At 35.8% G+C, this 19045-nt stretch overlaps 1 protein-coding gene and 1 pseudogene across 5 annotated transcripts in view; both read left to right on the top strand.

Moving 5' to 3' along the window:
* SYTL4 (synaptotagmin like 4) overlaps positions 1–19045 on the top strand; it is a 66467-nt gene that overhangs the window by 20321 nt on the left and 27101 nt on the right. For all 4 annotated transcript variants that reach the window (XM_079124061.1, XM_079124058.1, XM_079124060.1 and 1 more), the window contains exons 2-5: positions 15445–15618; positions 15872–16087; positions 16411–16520; positions 16759–16861. In XM_079124061.1, the coding sequence (XP_078980187.1) occupies positions 15509–15618; positions 15872–16087; positions 16411–16520; positions 16759–16861 (539 nt within the window). In that variant the 5' untranslated portion in view covers positions 15445–15508. The remainder of the gene's footprint in view (positions 1–15444; positions 15619–15871; positions 16088–16410; positions 16521–16758; positions 16862–19045) is intronic.
* On the top strand, positions 10680–12581 carry LOC306651815 (ribosomal L1 domain-containing protein 1-like; annotated as a pseudogene). The gene is made up of 2 exons: positions 10680–11089; positions 11276–12581. The product of its transcript is annotated as a ribosomal L1 domain-containing protein 1-like (transcript).

A 19045-nucleotide genomic window follows, 5' to 3' on the forward strand; every position in this document is an offset into this window, starting at 1 on the left:
CAGACTGCACAGAGCTGCCTGGGGGAGACGCTATCTGCCCTGTCCTACTCTAATGAGCCACTTGAATCCGGGCCTGCCGCCCAGCTGAGCTTCACTGGGTGGGGGAGACTCACCCCGTGGTTCTATTTTAGTCCGAGTCTCTCAATGCCTCCCCTTCTTGAATCCTGGGTTCTGGGGCGACTGGAGATGCAGTCACCCTCTAGTCCGCCATCTTGGATTGCCCCTTCAATTATACATATTTTAAACTATACAATTTGATGAATTTGGACATCTATGAATATCCATGAAAGATAATGAACATATGATCACGTCCTTCTGTGGTTTGAATATGTTCCACAAAGTTCATGTACTGGAAACTTACTCTCCAATCCAATAGTGTTGGGAGGTGGGTCCTAATGGTGTTTTGGTTATGAGGACCCACCCTCATAAATAGATTAATGTCATTATTGTGCAAGTGGGTTTGTTATATAAGTAATTTTGACCCCACTTGTCCTTTCCTTTCCCCTGTCTTGTTTCTTTTGTGTGCATGCACTTTCTTGCCTTTTTATCTTTTGCCATGGGATGATGGAGCAAGATGACTCTTACCAGATATGGCTCCTTTATTCTAGTCTCCAGAACTGTGAGTCAAACAAATTTCTTATTTATAAATTATCCAATCTCTGGTATTCTGTTACAACAGCACAAAATGGCTATGACACCTCTAAGTTTTCTGGTATGATCCTGTCACCTTCCTTCCTGTTCCTCCCTATTCTATTGCCTACCTCCAACCTCTGATCTGTTTTCTGTCGTTATGGATTAATTTGCATTTTCTAGAGTTCTATAGAAGTTAAATTCTGCAATATGTGTTCTTTTTTGCCTGACTTATTTCAGTCACCATAATTATTTTGAGATTCATCCATATTACTGTGTATGTTAGTAATTCATTCCTTTTTACTGCTGAATAGTACAACATTGAATGCCTATTCTGCAATTTGTTTGTCCATTCACCTCTTAATGGACATTTGTATTGTTTCCAAGTTTGGCTATTATGTATAATGTCATTGTTAACATTCACATTCAAATCATTTCTGGGTGGGCATATGCTTTTGCTTTTCTTGGGTAAGTACCTGAAAGTGGAAAGCCTGTGTCATATGGGAAATGCATATTTAACTTTTTAAGAAACTAATAAGCTGTTTTCTAATGCAATTGTACCATTTTACATTTTATATCTTGTCCATGTCATTGTAGTGCATGAGAGTTCCAGTTGCTTCAAATTCTGGCCAACATTTGGTCTATTTTTTATTTTGCCATTCTACAAATCATGTAGAGATATGTAGCTTCAGTTTGTATTTTCCTAATAGTTAATGTCATTGAGAATCTTCTCATGTGCTCATTTGCCATTTGCATATCTTCTTTAGTGAAGTATTTGTTCATATCTTGCACACTTTCAAAATTTTGAGGTGTTAAAATTATGGAGTTTTGAGGGTTCTTTAGATATTTGGTCCTAATCAGACATGCTATTCACAATTTTTTTCTTCCAATATATGATTTTTTAATTTTCTTTTAATTATCTTTAAAATAGCCAGAGTTTTAATTTGATAAAGTCTAATTTATTAAGTTCTGTATCATATTTTAGTCTTCATATAATAAATCTTTGCATTTTTAAAATACGACTATCCAGTTTTCCCAGTGCTACTTGTTGAAAAGACTATCATTTCTCCACTGTACTGTCTTGTAGCCTTATAAAGAAAAACAAGTGACTCTAAACATGAGAATTGATTTTGTACTCTCTATTCTGTTCCATTGATCTATTGTCTATCTTCATGTCAATATCACACTTGCTTGATTACTTTAGATGAATAAAAAGTCTTGAAATCAAGTTATGTGAGTTTGAATTTTGTTCTACATAGGTTGTGAACCTCATGATTAGTTTTCCTCTAAGCAATTATATTTTATTTTTAAATTTTTTATTTGTTCTAATTTGTTGTACATGATAGTAGAATGCTTTCATACATTTTGATAGAGCATACATAAATGGAATGTAATTTCTCATTTTTCTGATTATACATATTGTAGGATCACATCAGTCATATGGTCATATATGTACATGAGGTAATAATGTCTGTTTCACTCTACTATCCTTCCTACCCCCATGCCCCTTCCCCTCCCTTCACTCCTCTCTACCTAATATAAAGTAACTCTGTTCTTTCCTAACTGCCCCCCTTATTGTGAATTAGCATCTGCATATCAGAGAAAACATTTGGCCTTTGATTTTTTGGGTTTGGCTTATTTCGCTTAGCATGATATTCTCTAATTCCATCCATTTACCAGCAAATGCCATAATTTCATTCTTCTTTAAAGCTGAGTAATATTCTATCATATGTGTGTGTGTGTGTGTGTGTGTGTGTGTGTGTATGATATATCACATTCTCTCTATCCATTCATTTGTTGAAGGGCATATAGGTTGGTTCCAAACTTTAGCTATTATGAGTTGAGCTGCTGTAAATATTGATGTGGCTGCGTCACTTTAGTATGCCGATTTTAAGTCCTTTGAGTATAAACCTTGGTGAAATAGGTGGTTCCATTCCAAGTTTTCTTAGGAATCTCCATACTGCTTTCCATAATGGGTGCACCATTTTGCATTTCCACCAGCAATTTATGAGTGGAACTTTTCCCCACATCCTCGCCAACATCTATTGTTGGTTGTATTCTTTTTTTTTTTTATTGTAAACAAATGGGATACATGTTGTTTCTCTGTTTGTACATGGCGTAAAGGCATACCATTTGTGTAATCATAAATTTACATAGAGCAATGTTGTTTGATTCATTCTGTTATTTTTTCCCTTCCCCCCACCCCTCCCACCCCTCTTTACCCTCTATACAGTAGTTCCTTCCTCCATACTTGCCCCCCTCCCTAACCCTAACTCTAACCCTTCCCTCCCCCCCATTATGTGTCAACCTCCACTTATTAGCGATATCATTCGTCCTTTGGCTTTTTGAGATTGGCTTATCTCACTTAGCATGATATTCTCCAATTTCATCCATTTGCCTGCAAATGTCATAATTTTATCATTCTTTATGGCTGAGTAATATTCCATAGTATATATATACCACAGTTTCTTTATCCACTCATCAATTGAAGGGCATCTAGGTTGGTTCCACAGTCTGGCTATTGTGAATTGAGCAGCTATGAACATTGATGTGGCTGTATTTCTGTAGTATGCAGATTTTAAGTCCTTTGGGTATAGGCCAAGGAGTGGGATAGCTGGGTCAAATGGTGGTTCCATTCCAAGTTTTCTAAGGAATCTCCACACTGCTTTCCATAGTGGCTGCACTAATTTGCAGCCCCACCAGCAGTGTATGAGTGTACCTTTCTCCCCACATCCTCGCCAACACCTGTTGTTGCTCGTATTCTTGATAATCGCCATTCTAATTGGGGTGAGATGGAACCTTAGGGTGGTTTTGATTTGCATTTCTCTTATTACTAGAGATGTTGAACATTTTTCCATATGTTTGTTGATTGCTTGTAGATCTTCTTCTGTGAAGTGTCTATTCATTTCCTTAGCCCATTTGTTGACTGGACTGTTTGAATTCTTGGAGTAGAGTTTTTTGAGTTCTTTATAGATTCTGGAGATTAGTGCTCTATCTGAAGTATGATTGGCAAAGATATTCTCCCACTCTGTAGGCTCTTTCTTCGCATTGCTGATAGTTTCCTTTGCTGAGAGAAAGCTTTTTAGTTTGAATCTATCCCAGTGGTTGATTCTAGCTTTTATTTCTTGTGCTATGGGAGTCCTGTTAAGGAAGTCTGGTCCTAGACCAACAAGATGAAGATTTGGACCTACTTTTTCTTCTATAATCTGCAGGGTCTCTGGTCTGATTCCGAGGTCCTTAATCCATTTTGAGTTTAGTTTCGTGCATGGTGAGAGATATGGGTTTAGTTTCATTCTGTTGCATATGGATTTCCAATTCTCCCAGCACCATTTGTTGAAGAGGCTATCTTTTCTCCATTGCATATTTTTGGCCCCTTTGTCTAGTATGAGAAAATTGTATTTATTTGGGTTTGTGTCCGTGTCCTCTATTCTGTACCATTGATCTACCTTTCTATTTTGGTACCAATACCATGCCGTTTTTGTTACTATTGCTTTGTAGTAGAGTTGAAGATCTGGTATTGCAATACCCCCTGTTTCACTCTTCCTGCTAAGGATTGCTTTAGCTATTCTGGGTTTCTTATTCTTCCAGATGAATTTCATAATTGCCTGCTCTATTTCTGTAAGGTACGTCATTGGGATTTTTGTTGGTTGTATTCTTGATAATTGCCATTCTGATTGGATTGAGATGAAATCTTAGAATTGTTTTAATTTGCATTTCACTAATTGCTAGAGATGTTGAATGCTTTTTCATATATTTATTAATTGATTGTATTCTGTGAAGTGTCTGTTCAGTTCTTTAGCCAATTTTTGGTGGGGTTATTTGTTTTTTGGTGTTTTTTGAGTTCTTTGTATATACTGGAGATTAATGCTCTATCTGAGGTGCATGTGTAAAGATTTTCTCCCAATCTGTAGGATCTCTTTTCACATTATTTATTGTTTCTTTTGATGAGAAGAAACTTTTTAGTTTGAATTCACTCCATTTATTGATTCTTGATTTAATTACTTGAACTTTAGGGGTCTTGTTTAGGAGGTCCAATCCTAAGCTGACATGATGAAGATTTGGGGCTATGTTTTCTTCCAGTAGTCACAGGGTCTTTGATCCACTGTGAGTTGAGTTTTGTGCAGGGTGAGAGATAAAGGTTTAATTTAATTTTGTTACATGTGGCTTTCCATTTTTCCCAGCACCGTTTGTTGAATGGGCTCTTTGTTCTTCAGTAAATGTGCAATCAATTATATTTTAAAATTAAATTTAAATAATACAAGTATTTATACTCACATAATTACCATTACACATATTCTTCATTCCTTTTTTGTATTCTTTTCCTTCTGCTTGATGGACTTCCTTTAACATTTTTCATAGAGCAGGTCTGATGATTAATTCTTTCAACTTTAGCATGTATGAAAAACCTTTTTGTTCTCCTCTATTGTTGAATGATATTTTGTTGGGTGTAGAATTTTAGATTTATGAGATTTTTTTCCCTTTATATCTTAGAGGTACTCTTCCATTGTTGTCATACTTAAGTTGTTTCCAATGATAGATTTGTTTTCATCATTATCTTTGTGCATCTTTATGTAGTGTCCCACTTCTCCTACCCTGACTGCTTTAAGAGTTTTCTCATTATTTCTGGTTTTAAACAGTTTGATCATGTGGCATGGTTTTCTTTATTTCTTGTGTTTAAAGTTCATTGAGCTTCTTGGATCTGAGACTTTACAGTGCTCATCAAATTCAGGTAATTATTTCTTTAAATATTTTTTTCAGTGCCTCAACTTCCTTCGATGACTACAATTGCATGTACATTAGGTAGCTTGAAGTTGTCCCATAGCTCATTAATTGTGTTTTTTTAAAAATTTTTTCTTTCTATGTTTCATTTTGGATAGTTTCTGTGTCTGCAAGTTCACTGTAATATTTAATCTGTTGTTAACTGCATCCAGTGCATTTTTCATCTGAGATGTTATAGTTTTTATCTCTAGGTTGATTTGAGTCTGTTTTTAAAAATCTTTTCCATGTCTCTCCTCAACTTTTTGAATATAAAATGTGGTTATAATAGCTACTTTAACGACCTGGTTAATTCTAACATTTATGTCATTTGGTCATCTTAATTGATTTTTCTCCTCATTACAGATTCTATTTTTCTCCTTTTTTGCATGCCTGCTAAATATTATTTGGTACCAGCTATTGAGAGTTTAACTTGTTGGGTTCTACATATTTTTATATTACTGTAAATATTCTTGAGTTCTGTTCTGGGATGTACAGATTGATCCTTTCAGGTTTTTCCATTTAGATTTGGTAGGCAGGACCAGAGCAGTGCAGTCTAGGACTAATTATTTCCCCTAACTGAGGTGAGACTCCAAGTACTCTCGTCGGTATGCTGTAAATCATGAGGTTTTCCAGTTTGGTGAGAATAGGCACTGTTCCTGACCCTGTGTAAGCAACAGGTATGGTGATTTTGAATCCTTTCAGCTGATTCTTTTCCTAACCTAGAGTAGTTTCCTCACAGGTATCCCATGCATTGATCAGTCCTTTGCTGAATATGTCAGGGAGACTAAGTGTAGGTCTCTAAATATCTTTCTCTATGCAGTTCTAGCAATACTATATCTTATGAATTCTAGCTATTTGGATTTTCTCAGACTCTCAGTGCTGTTTTCTCAACTTGGAGAGTTCTCCAACTTCTCCCAGGCTTCTTGGTTCCTGAAAACTCTCTTAAGACAGCAAATTGGGAAAATCAAAAGGTTCAACTCATTTGTTTCCCATCTCTCAGAGACCACAGTCCTGCATTGACTGATGTTCAATGTCTTGAAACCCATTGTTTTATGTATTTTGTCCATTTGTTGTTGTTTCAGGCAGGGTAGTAATTCGTTCTTTGTTATTTCATCTTTCACAAATGTCAAATGACATTTTGTAATCCCCAATTATTGTGACCAATTATAATTTGTAGCCCAATTTCAAGTATCATCTTTTAAAAATGTAGACGCCATCACATATCTTGTTTGACATAGCTAAATCAGTTCTAAATATGTTAAAATGTATACAAAGCTGGCATGCAGCAGTATAAATGAATCACAAATCACTTTCTGTGTAATATGTATTATCACTTAACAATAGCAGTTCAGTTTAGGGCTTCTTGGTTAAACTAAAATCCTTTGAAAGAGTCTGGTTTACTTTTCATGTTCATTTAGGTATAAATGTTACCAAAATTGTCATCCTTAGTCCAAACAACAAAATACTTTTATCATATCACTTGGGTAGAATATGAGTGATAATCCATTAGAGTTTTATGTAAAACTGCCATATAATTATAGTTTGTAAATTTAGAGGAATAATTTAATGCCCATTCAACTTTTTAGACCATGAGCATGGGTTAATTTTTCAGAAATTATTCTTTTACCTATAAGATTTTCAGCATAATTCCTCATTCAAAAAGGCCTGAAATCTGACATGTTTCCTATATACATATATAAATACAACATAGTGAATCTAAAAACAAAGACTGAAATTTTAAATGATGTCCAGACACAGTTTAACTCACAATTTATCTGTATCATCTAAAAGGAAATGAATGTTATTTTCTAAGACCTAGTTAAGTCTGCAAGCATGAATTCACATATATAAAGTGACAAAATATGGGCTGAAATATAGCTCAGTGATAGAGCACTTGCGTAGCTTGAACATGGATCTGGGTTTGATCTCTAGCTCCTCAAATAAATTAGCTAACACTGAGCATTCTCTGTGTTTGCATTTTTAAACACTTAAAATATTTTAAAAACTCATTTAATCTGTATAATACAAGCCAAAATGAGTAGATACAATTATCTTTTTTTTAACCAATGAAGAAATTGAGTCACCAAAAGGTTTAGTGACTTTCCTAAGGTCACATAGCTAGTAAGTGGTGAAGTTGGGATTCAAATTCAGACATTCTGACTCCATAGTCCAAGATTTTAACCACAACACATATACTGTCTCAGGACAAAAAAAATTTTTTTTTCTACTCAGCTCTAATACAACACACATACTGTCTCAAAACAAAAAAAAATATGTTTTTCCTCTCAGCTCTAATACTGCTTTTCAGTTTCTGTGGGTTTAAATTTAAACACATAGATACAAATAGGTTTCTGAGTGAAAACATTCACTAAATATTCATTCAACTCATATGGTGTATCAAGCACTATGCTAAGCCCCTGGAGGTATAAGATCCAGATACAGGCCTTGCCTTCGAGGAAATCACCTGTGGTAGAAATTTTATTTTGAACTTGAGTATTATCATTTTACATTTATACATAGCCTGAATGTTTGGGAAAGTAGGGGGATTAGTGTTTCCAACAAATGTAACAGAGTTAAATGTATATTTGCTGCCCCATGCAGAGTTATTACTTGGTGTTTTCCTAATTCACTTAAGTTTTCAATTTTGGAAAACCAACAATATTTAATCTATGTACTATTCTTATATGGAATTGAATACTTTTGGCAACTTTTTTTTTTTTTTTTTTTTTTTTTTTTTTTGCGGTGCTGGGGATCGAACCCAGGGCCTTGTGCTTGCCTATTGTAGTTTCTTGCCCAAGATTGTATGGGTGACAAATAGCAGAGCTAGAATTTGAACTCAAGTCTGTTTTACAGCACCATTTTCATTATTCCATGCTTCCTTTTACATTTTTAAAACTGGTCTTTAGAATCTCAGATAATTTGAGATAACTCTTTCCTTCCCTTCTTGAAAACCAGTTGTAAGAATGTTAGTATTAATGTTTATTCATCATTCTTAATCTATAAGATTAGGTTATAGGTTTAGATATGTACAATTATATATATATATATATTAAATCAAACTTATTGTGTTGTTTAACTTGCTTACATGTTTAGTAAGTTTTAACTGCTTGTACTATCAGTAATTGAGAGAAATATGTTAGTCTCTGATTTTGATGGTAAAGTTTAGTTTCCCCCTTGCTTTTGTATTTTCATTAAAATAGCAACCTGATTTTTAGCAATAAATGTACATAATAACAAGCTACCTTTTCTAAAATATCTTTTTTGGGGGGTAGGGGGAGCATGGGTCCCACAAGGATGTTATATTAAGATATTTCATCTGAGTCTTGACGCTGCAGGACTAACATGGAACAAATTGTCCATCAAAGCTCAGGTTCTGACACTCATGTTATCTGAGTTGTGTGGCCTTCCCAGTAGGTAATCATTGCCCTTTTGACTATGTACCTGTGACTGAATGAAAATAAAGGGCCTTAACAAGTTTTCTTGAGCTTTGGTTTCTCTCTTAAACCCTAGTATCTGTAAATTCATAGTATCTTTATGGTCATTAACTCCTCTAACTTCACATCTGTCTGGTTTTCTTATTATATATACCTATATTTGTACCTACATTATTTTTCTGAGTTTGAGTTTTCAAAATGTGATGCACCATTTATCACAAAAAATCACTTAATTCATTGTACATGAAAGCATTATTTTTATTCTACATTTCCCTTTTAGAATTTCTAGAGAATATTTTGTCCCATAGTATAGGGAATGGTGGGGGTGAGGCAAAAGGCAAGTTTCATTTTTAAGATTTAATGAAATATTTAGACCCATTATGGTTTGTGCTTTGACCTACAGGTTATTTGGAAGTATCTTCTTAAATGTCTGAAAAGTGTTGAGATTAAAAATTTTTTTATTGATTTCTTATTTAATTTCCTTGACGTCAAAGATCATGGTCTGTATGAAAATGATTTAAAAAAGATTAACTGAGACTTACATCACAACTGAATACATGGTTAATTCTTGGGGTAAATATTCCATATGTGCTTGAAATAATATAATTTTCCAATTGGATATAGAATTTTTACATGGCCATTAAGTTAAACTCATTTTGTTTTTCAGCTTGCTTATATATTTACTAATTTTCAATTTGTTTCTAATGTTAATAATTGAAGCAATGATTTGTAGGTATGCTAACTTACCACTTTGATGGTCAGTTTTTAAATTTCTCTGTAGTTGTATTTAATCTTCCCTTATGTATTTGAAGATGTTTTATTAGTGCATCCAGGCTTATTATCTGTATGTTGTGATCTTCTCTCTCCTTTATTCTTTATTGTCTTGAATTTTTACATTTAGATCTTAATATGGCTACCTAAACTTTCTTTTGGTTAGCATTTACTTGGTATGTCTTTTTCCATTTTTTTAACTTTCAGTCTTTCCTTGAATTTATATTCTAGATATCTCCCTTATAATGACACATTGCTGTGTTTTTGCCTTTATTGAATCTCTTAATCTCTGTATTTAAAGGGTTTTACTCATGTGTATTTTATATTTATTGACGTATTTGAATGTTTTCACCATCTTACCTCTTGTTTTCTCTTTGTCTTTTACACCCTATGTTTTCCTTACTCTAACTTGCATTTTTTCTTCTTATTCTGTTTTGTTTTCCCCACTACTGATTCTGATACAGGCAGGGTCAGTTTTGGAAATAGCAGCTATCCGTGGTTGAAGATAGGTTTAGGGTGTGATAAAGCTTTTCTGAAGGGAGACAGATTGGCACGTGATGGGGGAAGGGAAAGCAGGGAGCTAATCAAATTCATGGTTGATGGGCTTAAAATTTTTTTTTTCAAGTGTGAGACAAGGATGCCTAATCGGTCGAGAGGGAAGGAAAGTGGGAATGTAAAATAAGCAAAGGCTTAAAATAGAACCCAAAGGGTAAGCAAACTGAAAAAGTACAAGAAACTGGATTTGTGGTTGACAACAGGGATAAAGCTGAGACTTTAGATCAGGAATTGCATAGTACGTGGATATGCTGGCAAACAGTGCAGGCATTGATACTAGTTTGGAAATTTCAGGGGCAGTTGTGGCAGAGGGATGATGGTTATGTTAGTCAACATTCCATTACTATAATAAAATACTTGAGATAAATTATAAAGAGAAAATATTTATTTAGTTTCACAGTTTTTGAGATTTCAATGATAAGTTGGCCCCATTTCTCTGCTGGTGTGGCAGAGAAAGCCCATTTGCCTTATAGTTGAAGTGCACAAAAGAAAGAGCTCGCTCGCGCATGCGCACCAGAAACCAGTGCCATGGTTCCCCGCGCTAGTGCGCACGAGGTGAGGATGCGATGGGGGGCTCGTCCTCTACCCCACCTGCGGCCTCGGCTTCCACTGCAACCTCCACTGCGACTCCAACTGATCAGACCTCGCGGAACCAGCTGGACAAAGAATTACAAAGGCGTTGGAAGCTCTGTTGACACATTCCAAGTCCAGAAAAAATGATAATGGATTGCTTTTGAATGAAAGTGAAAATTTATTTTTAATGGTGGTATTATGGAAAATTCGAGAAAAGGAACTAAGGATCAGATTGTCCTTGCCTCATGGAATTCGATCAGATTTGTCGGAAGTCTGTTTACTAAGGATGAGTGCAAATCAACTGAAGAGACGGAACGTTTCTACAGAAAACTTTTGAACAAGCACGGAATTAAAACCATCTCTCGATTGTATAGAGGGAAAAGAGAGGTGGGAGGGGTGGGGGGAAGGGAAAAAAACAGAATGAATCAAACAACATTACCCTATATAAATTTATGATTACACAAATGGTATGCCTTTACGCCATGTACAAACAGAGAAACAACATGTATCCCATTTGTTTACAATAAAAAAAAAAATAAAACCATCTCTCGGATTATCCCTTTCAGGGCCTTAAAAACGGAATATAAAGCCTATGAAGCCAAGCTGCGCCTTCTGGGTAGTTTTGACTTCTTCCTTGCTGATGACAGAATCCGGCAGCTTCTGCCCTCACACATAGGGAGGCATTTCTATCACAGGAAGAAAGTTCCAGTGCCTGTAAACCTTCTGGCCAAGAATTTATCGAAAGTGATCGACAGCTGTGTAGGTGGAACTGTCTTAAACATCTCCAAGAGTGGCTCTTGCAGTACATTACGCATCGGACACGCTGGGATGCAGATTCAGTACATCATTGAAAACATGATTGCCTTCACAAAAAGTCTCTCAGAAAAACTGCCAGAGAAGTGGGACAGCATGAAACTCCTCTTTGTGAAGACTGAGAAGTCAGTTTCCCTTCCCATCTTTTCCTCGTTTGTCAGCTGTCAGGGTGAGAACAATAGAGTGTCCTTCCGCAAACTGAAGGAAGAGGAGGCAAAAAAAAAAAAAAAAACAAAAAAAAAAAAAACAAAAAAAAAAAAGGGAAAGAGAGAGAAATCCGTGAAAAACAGAAGTTGAAGAAGAAAAACAAGAAATTAAGGCGACGGACTAGGGAGGCTGCAGCCCTACGTAAAGGTGGCGTGGCACCTAAAACTGGTGGTCCAGTGAAGGGCCTGGGTCCCAGAAGAAAAAGACCACGCCAGTAGAGCCCCAGCTAAAAGCAGCAGATGCATCGGACCAAGAAACTCCACAACTAGTATGAATAGGTAGTTCTCTGGCTAAAGAAGATGTCAAGGCCACAGAAAAGAAGTCTCCAAAAAAAAAGTCTTGGTCCCAGCACACCTCGTGCCAAGAAGAGAAAGGCCCTGCCACCTACAGAGACCCCAGAAACTGCAGAGTCTGAGACCCCAGGTAAAGGCCCAGTAAAGAAGCCGAAAGTGGAACAGAAAAAGAAAGAAAGAAAATCTGCACTGGGGAAAAAAGACCCAAAACAGACTCCTAAAAAGCCAGAGGCCAATCTCTTCACTGCTCCTAGTAAATCTGCAAGGAAAACTCTCAACACCCCCAAACAGAGGCTGAAGAAGCCCAAAGTGGCCCAGTCAACCCCAAATCAATGACTCAACCAGAAGGAGCTCTCCCAAAAATACTTGGGTCCTGGGCTTTGAGTGTAGCTCAGTGGTAGAGTACAAGTCTATAGCATGCACAGTGCCCTGGATTCCATCCCTAGCACCACAGAAAATAAATAGAAATTAAAATAAAAACACTCAGTCCTAACCTGCATTGCAACCTTCTCCAAAAGTGAGGCCTTTACCTAAATATTTTTTAAAACCTGCCTGGATAGAGCCAGTAGAATACTAGCTCTAGAATCAGATCACCTGGGCTAGAATCTCAGCAAGTTCACTTTATTCTTAGACAAATTAACCTCATGTCCCCTGAATCCTTATCCAGTGAGGATAATAATAGTCACTCATTCTTGGTGTTGTAAGAATTAAATTAGTTAGTTCATATGCAAAGTATTTGTTTGGAATCTAGTAAATGCTGAATAAATGGAACTGTTGGGGTGATGGGGACAGTGATGGTAATCAAAAATATTGGTGTCATATGAAAAATTATCTATCAGATATTGCATTAGGTGCTGGGCCAGATGTGTGAGAGAATATTGAAAAAGCCCTTGCTTACCTGGAGAGTATATATTCCCCTGGGGTAAAGAACTAAGGAGACTTTCTCAAGACTATTTAAGAAAGGGTTTATGAAAGAAGTTTTGGTTCTTATCATTCAATAAAGACTGCAAAATTGACAAGTCAAGAAAATATTGAGGTTTTAGGAACCTGTGTAGCTTTCCCGTATTGCTTATACTCTTTATTGTTTTATAGGCAATTAGTAAAAAATAACAAAGTGAAAGGGGCTTATTTTCTAGCTTCAGGGGAGAGCAGAGAAGGTAAGCATGATTCTCATTCCCTTTCCTAATCTGTCTACTCTGGACTCTTTGACTGCCATGATTACCAAATCTATATTTTCAGAACAATTTCTCCTCCTAAGGCCCACGTAACTCCAACTACAACCTGGGCCTAATTCCTGGATATCCTGTATGCAGCACAAACAACATGGTTAAAAGGAAACTTAGTGCCTTCCAAACTTGTTTATTTTCTTTTATCTCCTATCACTGTGAGGGCTGTCACTAGCCAGTCTTGTTGTTTAACCTAGACATGTGAGCCAGACATCTTTGGCTTCACCTTCTTCATCCACTCTACTCAGTCACTCCATTCCATCAGTTCTTCTCCTCAAACCTATTCTTGGTTTCTTCATCCAACTTCCTGGCTCAGGCATTTATAATTTTAGAAAATTCAATAAGCATTTATATTCCAAATAAGTATTCCAAGCATTACTGGCCCTTTAATGGACATTATTTAATTTTCCTGACAACCTTCTGAGGTACACCCTTTTGTAGATGAGAAACCAAAGGATTAGAGATATAAAATGATTTGTCCAATTAGAGGCACAATTCTTAATCCTAGGTTCTCTTTTGCCTAGACCATTGCAATAATCTCTCTGCTTCCTTTGAATTATTTTATTCTTTCAAATGTAAAGGGAAGACACAGATTAAAAAATCAGAACTATATAAAGTAAAAGGTTAAAACAGTCTCCTTGTAAATCTCCCTAAGAAAAACCAATGATGATGTTTTTTAATTCTATATCTTTTTATTTGCATATATAAATGTTTAGATATTTTATGAAAGAGATAATTCTGTATTGTCCTAAAGTTACTTTTTTGTCACTCATGGCCATGTTTTCCATGTGTGTACATATCTACCACATTTTTTGAATGGCTGCATAGTATTCCATTATATGGAAGTATTATTATTTTTTTTTTGGGGGGGGTGCTGGGGATCAAACCCAGAGCTTTGTGCTTACAAGGCAAGTACTCTACCGACTGAGCTATCGCCCCAGCCCCAGGAAGTATTATTTTGTTTAATGATTTCTTTGTTAAAGAACTTTTTTGTTCTTAAAAATAATGTAGCAGTAGCACTTTTATAAATAGGCCTTTCCATAATATTTGTATGACTACTTTTTTATGTAGATTCTTATTGCCTATTTTAGAATGTGCTGGGTGCTACCAAAATGCCCTTCAATTAATTCTTTGAATAAATCTTTCACACTACAGATAGTGATCTTTGTAAAATGAATTAAATCATATCATTTTCTTATGTTAAAAAGCAAAACCAAAGATATTTATTGGATTTCTATTGTTTATACAATAAATTTTTAAATTCTTCATTTTTAAGAATATTTAAACTTTATGATTGTGTCCCAATCTATCTTTCCTATCATTTTCCTCCACCAACAAATATGTTCTCTGTTTGATAAGCAAAATCCATGTCTTCTGTAAAACCTTCCCTTGTATATAGCTCTCTCTCCCTTCTCTGTGTAAGATAGAATTAGTTACTTCCTTCTGTAAATTCCCATAGTAGATAATTTGTAATACCTCTGATGGCACTTGATACATTGTACTATGCTCCAGTGTGTCTGTCTCCTCCTCTACTCTGCAAACTTCTTAAGGGCAGGAGCTGAGTCTTATTCATATCTCTATCTCTAGCACTTTGCATAATTCCTGACAGAGTGGTGCTTTATACATCTTCATGAAATGGGGAAGATATTCTTCAATGGTAGTGATAGTGCAACAAGAACTTTGGGAGATAGAGTAGGTAGTGTAATTTTTTGAAGCATAGCCAAAAACTGACTGAATCCAGGAACATGGAAGCTGGTCAGGAGTGGAAAAGTTGGCCTAAACTGGCAGGAGTCCTCATGTACTTTTTCCCTCTACTACAGTGACCAGCTGCCTGTTTATTTCAGTTAATAGTATTGGTACTTGAGAAAATTTAAAATAAAAAAAATTGAATGATTGAGGATCCATTTGTTAGATGGAGAGTTTGACTTCTCTATGCTCATCTAGACTGTGGTGCTTATGCTGAAAGACCCAATCCTTTCCCACGGTTATGAAAAACTCCTTGAAAAATCAAAACCTCTTAATTTTTAGGACATTATTCAAGTCAGAACAGGAATGGTAAATGGGTCAGATACTTTTGTCTCTTTAACCGAGTTCAAGAGGGAAGTAGCCTATCGAAAGGCTCTAGAGCTGTGGACCTATTGTGGATAAATCATCTGTGTGAAATGAGTCATTCTTTCATTTCAGGCAACGCTGGGAGGTCTTGATTGGTTGCTTTAAAGAAAGAAGAGTACAAGAGAAAGAATCCATCATGTCAGAGATACTAGACCTCTCTTTTCTATCTGAGGTAGAAAGGGATTTGATCCTTAATGTTCTACAGCGGGATGAGGAGCTCCGGAAAGCAGATGAGAAAAGGATTAGGTAAGAGTCCCAGAAAGACTATGGAATCCCATTCCTTTAATCAGTGATATCTAGGTGTTCCCTTTTGCTTCTCATTTGACTTTCAGAGAAATTTTATACATACCATTTACAACTCCTTATTGGGTCAAGTTGGGCTCTGAGTTTGTTGCTTTCACAGAATCAAAAAGTCTTACCATCTTTGCTCCTCAACTCTTCTCCATCCAACCTATACAGATCCTGAATCCACTTGTGCTTCTCTTTTGGGGCTTGACAGGCGACTGAAAAATGAACTACTGGAAATCAAAAGGAAAGGGGCCAAGCGGGGTAGCCAACACTACAGTGACCGGACCTGTGCCCGGTGCCAAGAGAACCTGGGCCGTTTGACTCCCAAGACCAATACTTGTTGGAGTTGTAATCACCTGGTGTGTCGGGACTGCCGCATCCAGGAAAGCAATGGTACCTGGAGGTGCAAGGTGTGCGCCAAGGAAATGTGAGTGTTAACCTATGGCTGAGTAGACAGAAGAGTCCTGACTATGGTATTAAATTCTTTTCCTTAGCCTTTGTTGGTTGAATGACAAGAGCCATTCTGCCTTTTTTTCTCCCCAGTGCTGGGGACTAAACCTATGCTAGACAAGTGCTCTACCACTGAGCTATATCCTTAGCCCCTTTTAGATTTTATTTTGAGACAAGGTACCACTAATTTACCCTGACTGGCCTTGAACTTGTAATCCTGCTTCAGCCTGCCATGTAACTTGGATTACAGATGTGCACAACCATACCTGGCACCTTGGTATTTCTTCCATTCCTTCCCAGAGAACTGAAGAAAGCAACTGGAGACTGGTTTTATGACCAGAAAGTGAACCGCTTTGCTTATCGCACAGGCAGTGAGATAATCAGGATGTCCCTGCGACGTAAACCTGCAGGTACTGGGCTTATCTAGGGATATTTCCCTATTGGACTTACCCTCAGTGACAGATCCTAGTGTATTATGAATGGTGGTATCTTAACTCCGTGGGCTTAACTGGTTTGTGGGAATACAAAAGATTATACTTCCATCCGTTCTTCAAGTGTCATGCATTTTGGGGGCAGAAGTTGTGAGGGTTGTTTCCCTTTCCTGCCCTCATCAACATCACCCTGACATGCTTTTTTTTAATCTTTAAGCAAATAAAAGAGAGACAGTGGGACAGTCCCTCCTTCATCAGACACAGATGGGTGATATCTGGCCAGGAAGAAAGATCATTCAGGAGCAACAGCAGGAACCCAGGTGAGAACCAAGTAGTTATTTAAGACAGTGCTACAACATTCCTTTAATTCTTTTATTATTCTTTTAAATTTCTTCTGCCTCTAAAATAATAGATGTTTGTTATAGGAATATTTGGAATATACAGAAAGAGTAAAGGGGAAAAATCAATCCTAATTCTACTACTCACATGTAAACAGTAACATTTTGGCTTACTTACTTCATAAGAACAAGCTGAAGATAAATAAAAATAACATGTAATCATTATTTAAAAAATTAAACAGTATAGGAAATGAGAAAGAAAAAGCCACAAATCACTGAGATTCTTTTTACCCCTTTTCACATTATGTATTATGTGCAAATCATTTAAGATATCTTCTATCTATAGAGAGATGACTGAATGGACTGAAAAAACTTCAAAATATTGGATCATAATATAATAAATTAAAATCATTCCCTTTTTTTGCAATGCAGGGGATTAAACCCAGGGTCTAATACATGCCAGGCAAGTGCTCTAACACTGAGCCACATCCACAGCCCCAAATCATTCCATTTAATTTTATTTGAATTTAACAGAATAAAACACTAGAATGGAAGAACTGCTAATCTTTGGTTAGCAGTCATTTAATCATTTTTTAATGTTCCTGTTTCAATATTAAGCAATATCATTAGATTCTCTGTTATCAAAGAGGAAGAGATTAGATTTCTTACATTTCCTTCCAATTCTTTTGCCCTATTCCTGTTTGTCACTCAAGTCATTTATATTTTATCTGGGTTTATAACATTTAAATTGTTATACAACCATAAATCATCAGCTTTTTAAAATCATTTGTTTAATTTTAAAAGAATTATATGCTGATAATTGTATCATGGTTTCTCTATTCCTGAATTCTTTATTTCTTGGTTGTTTGGATTTCATAATTGAGAAGTTCCTTCAACAAGGTCTTGCAGTATTTATTGCATTCTTTCATGGTAAGAACATTTCCCAAATGTCTTTGTATTTGAACGGTATCTTAGCTGGATATTCTTGGGTCACATTTTCTTTCTCTCATAATATTGTAGACATTGCTCAATTATCTTATGCCATTGAATATAACTATGAAGAAGTCTAATGCCAGCATAATTTGTTTTTCTTCCTTTGTATACATGTGTGTATATGTGCATAGGTATGCCCATGGGTGTATTTGTGTACATGAGATTGGATTTGCTGTATCATTTTTTCTGATTTGTGGTTCTTTCATTGTTGGAATTTTTTCTGAATTATATTTCTGAACTCTTTTTTTCTCTTGTTTTATTAGTTAAGTTCACCCCTCAGGAGTATTGGAAATCCTTATAGTCTATTTCTGCCCATTCTTTTTGTTTTTTACTGAATAATGGGGAGAGAGAGAGAGAGAGAGAAAGAAAGAAATGAAAGTAGTTAACCATGATTAACCAAACTTGATCCTCCATGCTATCAGTGTTTTTTTTACTATTTTCTTTCTTTCTCCTCTCCCCCTCCTTGTCTCATTTCCTTCTCCTTTTTCCTTTCTCTTACTGTTTTTAATTTTAATTACTTGAGTGAATTGATTTTTTAGGTTTCAATATTTTTTCTTTGCTCTAAGTCTTCTTTTTTCTCTTATTTTCTTTTATCATCTTGTATTTGAGCTCTTGTTTTAATCAACTCTGTATTCTTTTTTGAAATTGTTTTGTTTAATTGGGCTCTCCAAACTTTTTTCTTTTCTTTTTTTTACCATTTATTATTATTTTTACATGACAGTAGATTATAATTTGAAATATTATACATACATAGAATAAGTATAACTTGTTCCAATTAGGATCCCATTATTATGGTTGTACATGATGTGGAATTACATTTGTCATGTATTTATATGTGAAGATAATAAAGATATGTCTGATTCATTCTACTATCTTTTCTATTACCATCCTCCTTCCCTTCCCTTCATTCCACTTTGTCTAATCCAATGAACTTCCAATCTTCCTTATGGGTTAGCATATACATATCAGAAAGAACATTCTGCTTTTGGTTTTGGGGGACTGGCTTATTTCACTTAGCATGATATTCTCCAGTTCTGTTTACTGGCAAATGTCATAATTTCATTCTTTATGACTGAATAATATTCCAATGGGTATATATACCACATTTTCTTTATCCATTCATCTGTTTTAGGGCACCTAGTTTGGCTCCATAGCTTGGCTATTGTGAATTGA

This window comes from Sciurus vulgaris (assembly GCF_902686455.1).
Source record: "Sciurus vulgaris genome assembly, chromosome: X".
NCBI classification, from domain to species: Eukaryota; Metazoa; Chordata; class Mammalia; order Rodentia; family Sciuridae; genus Sciurus; species Sciurus vulgaris.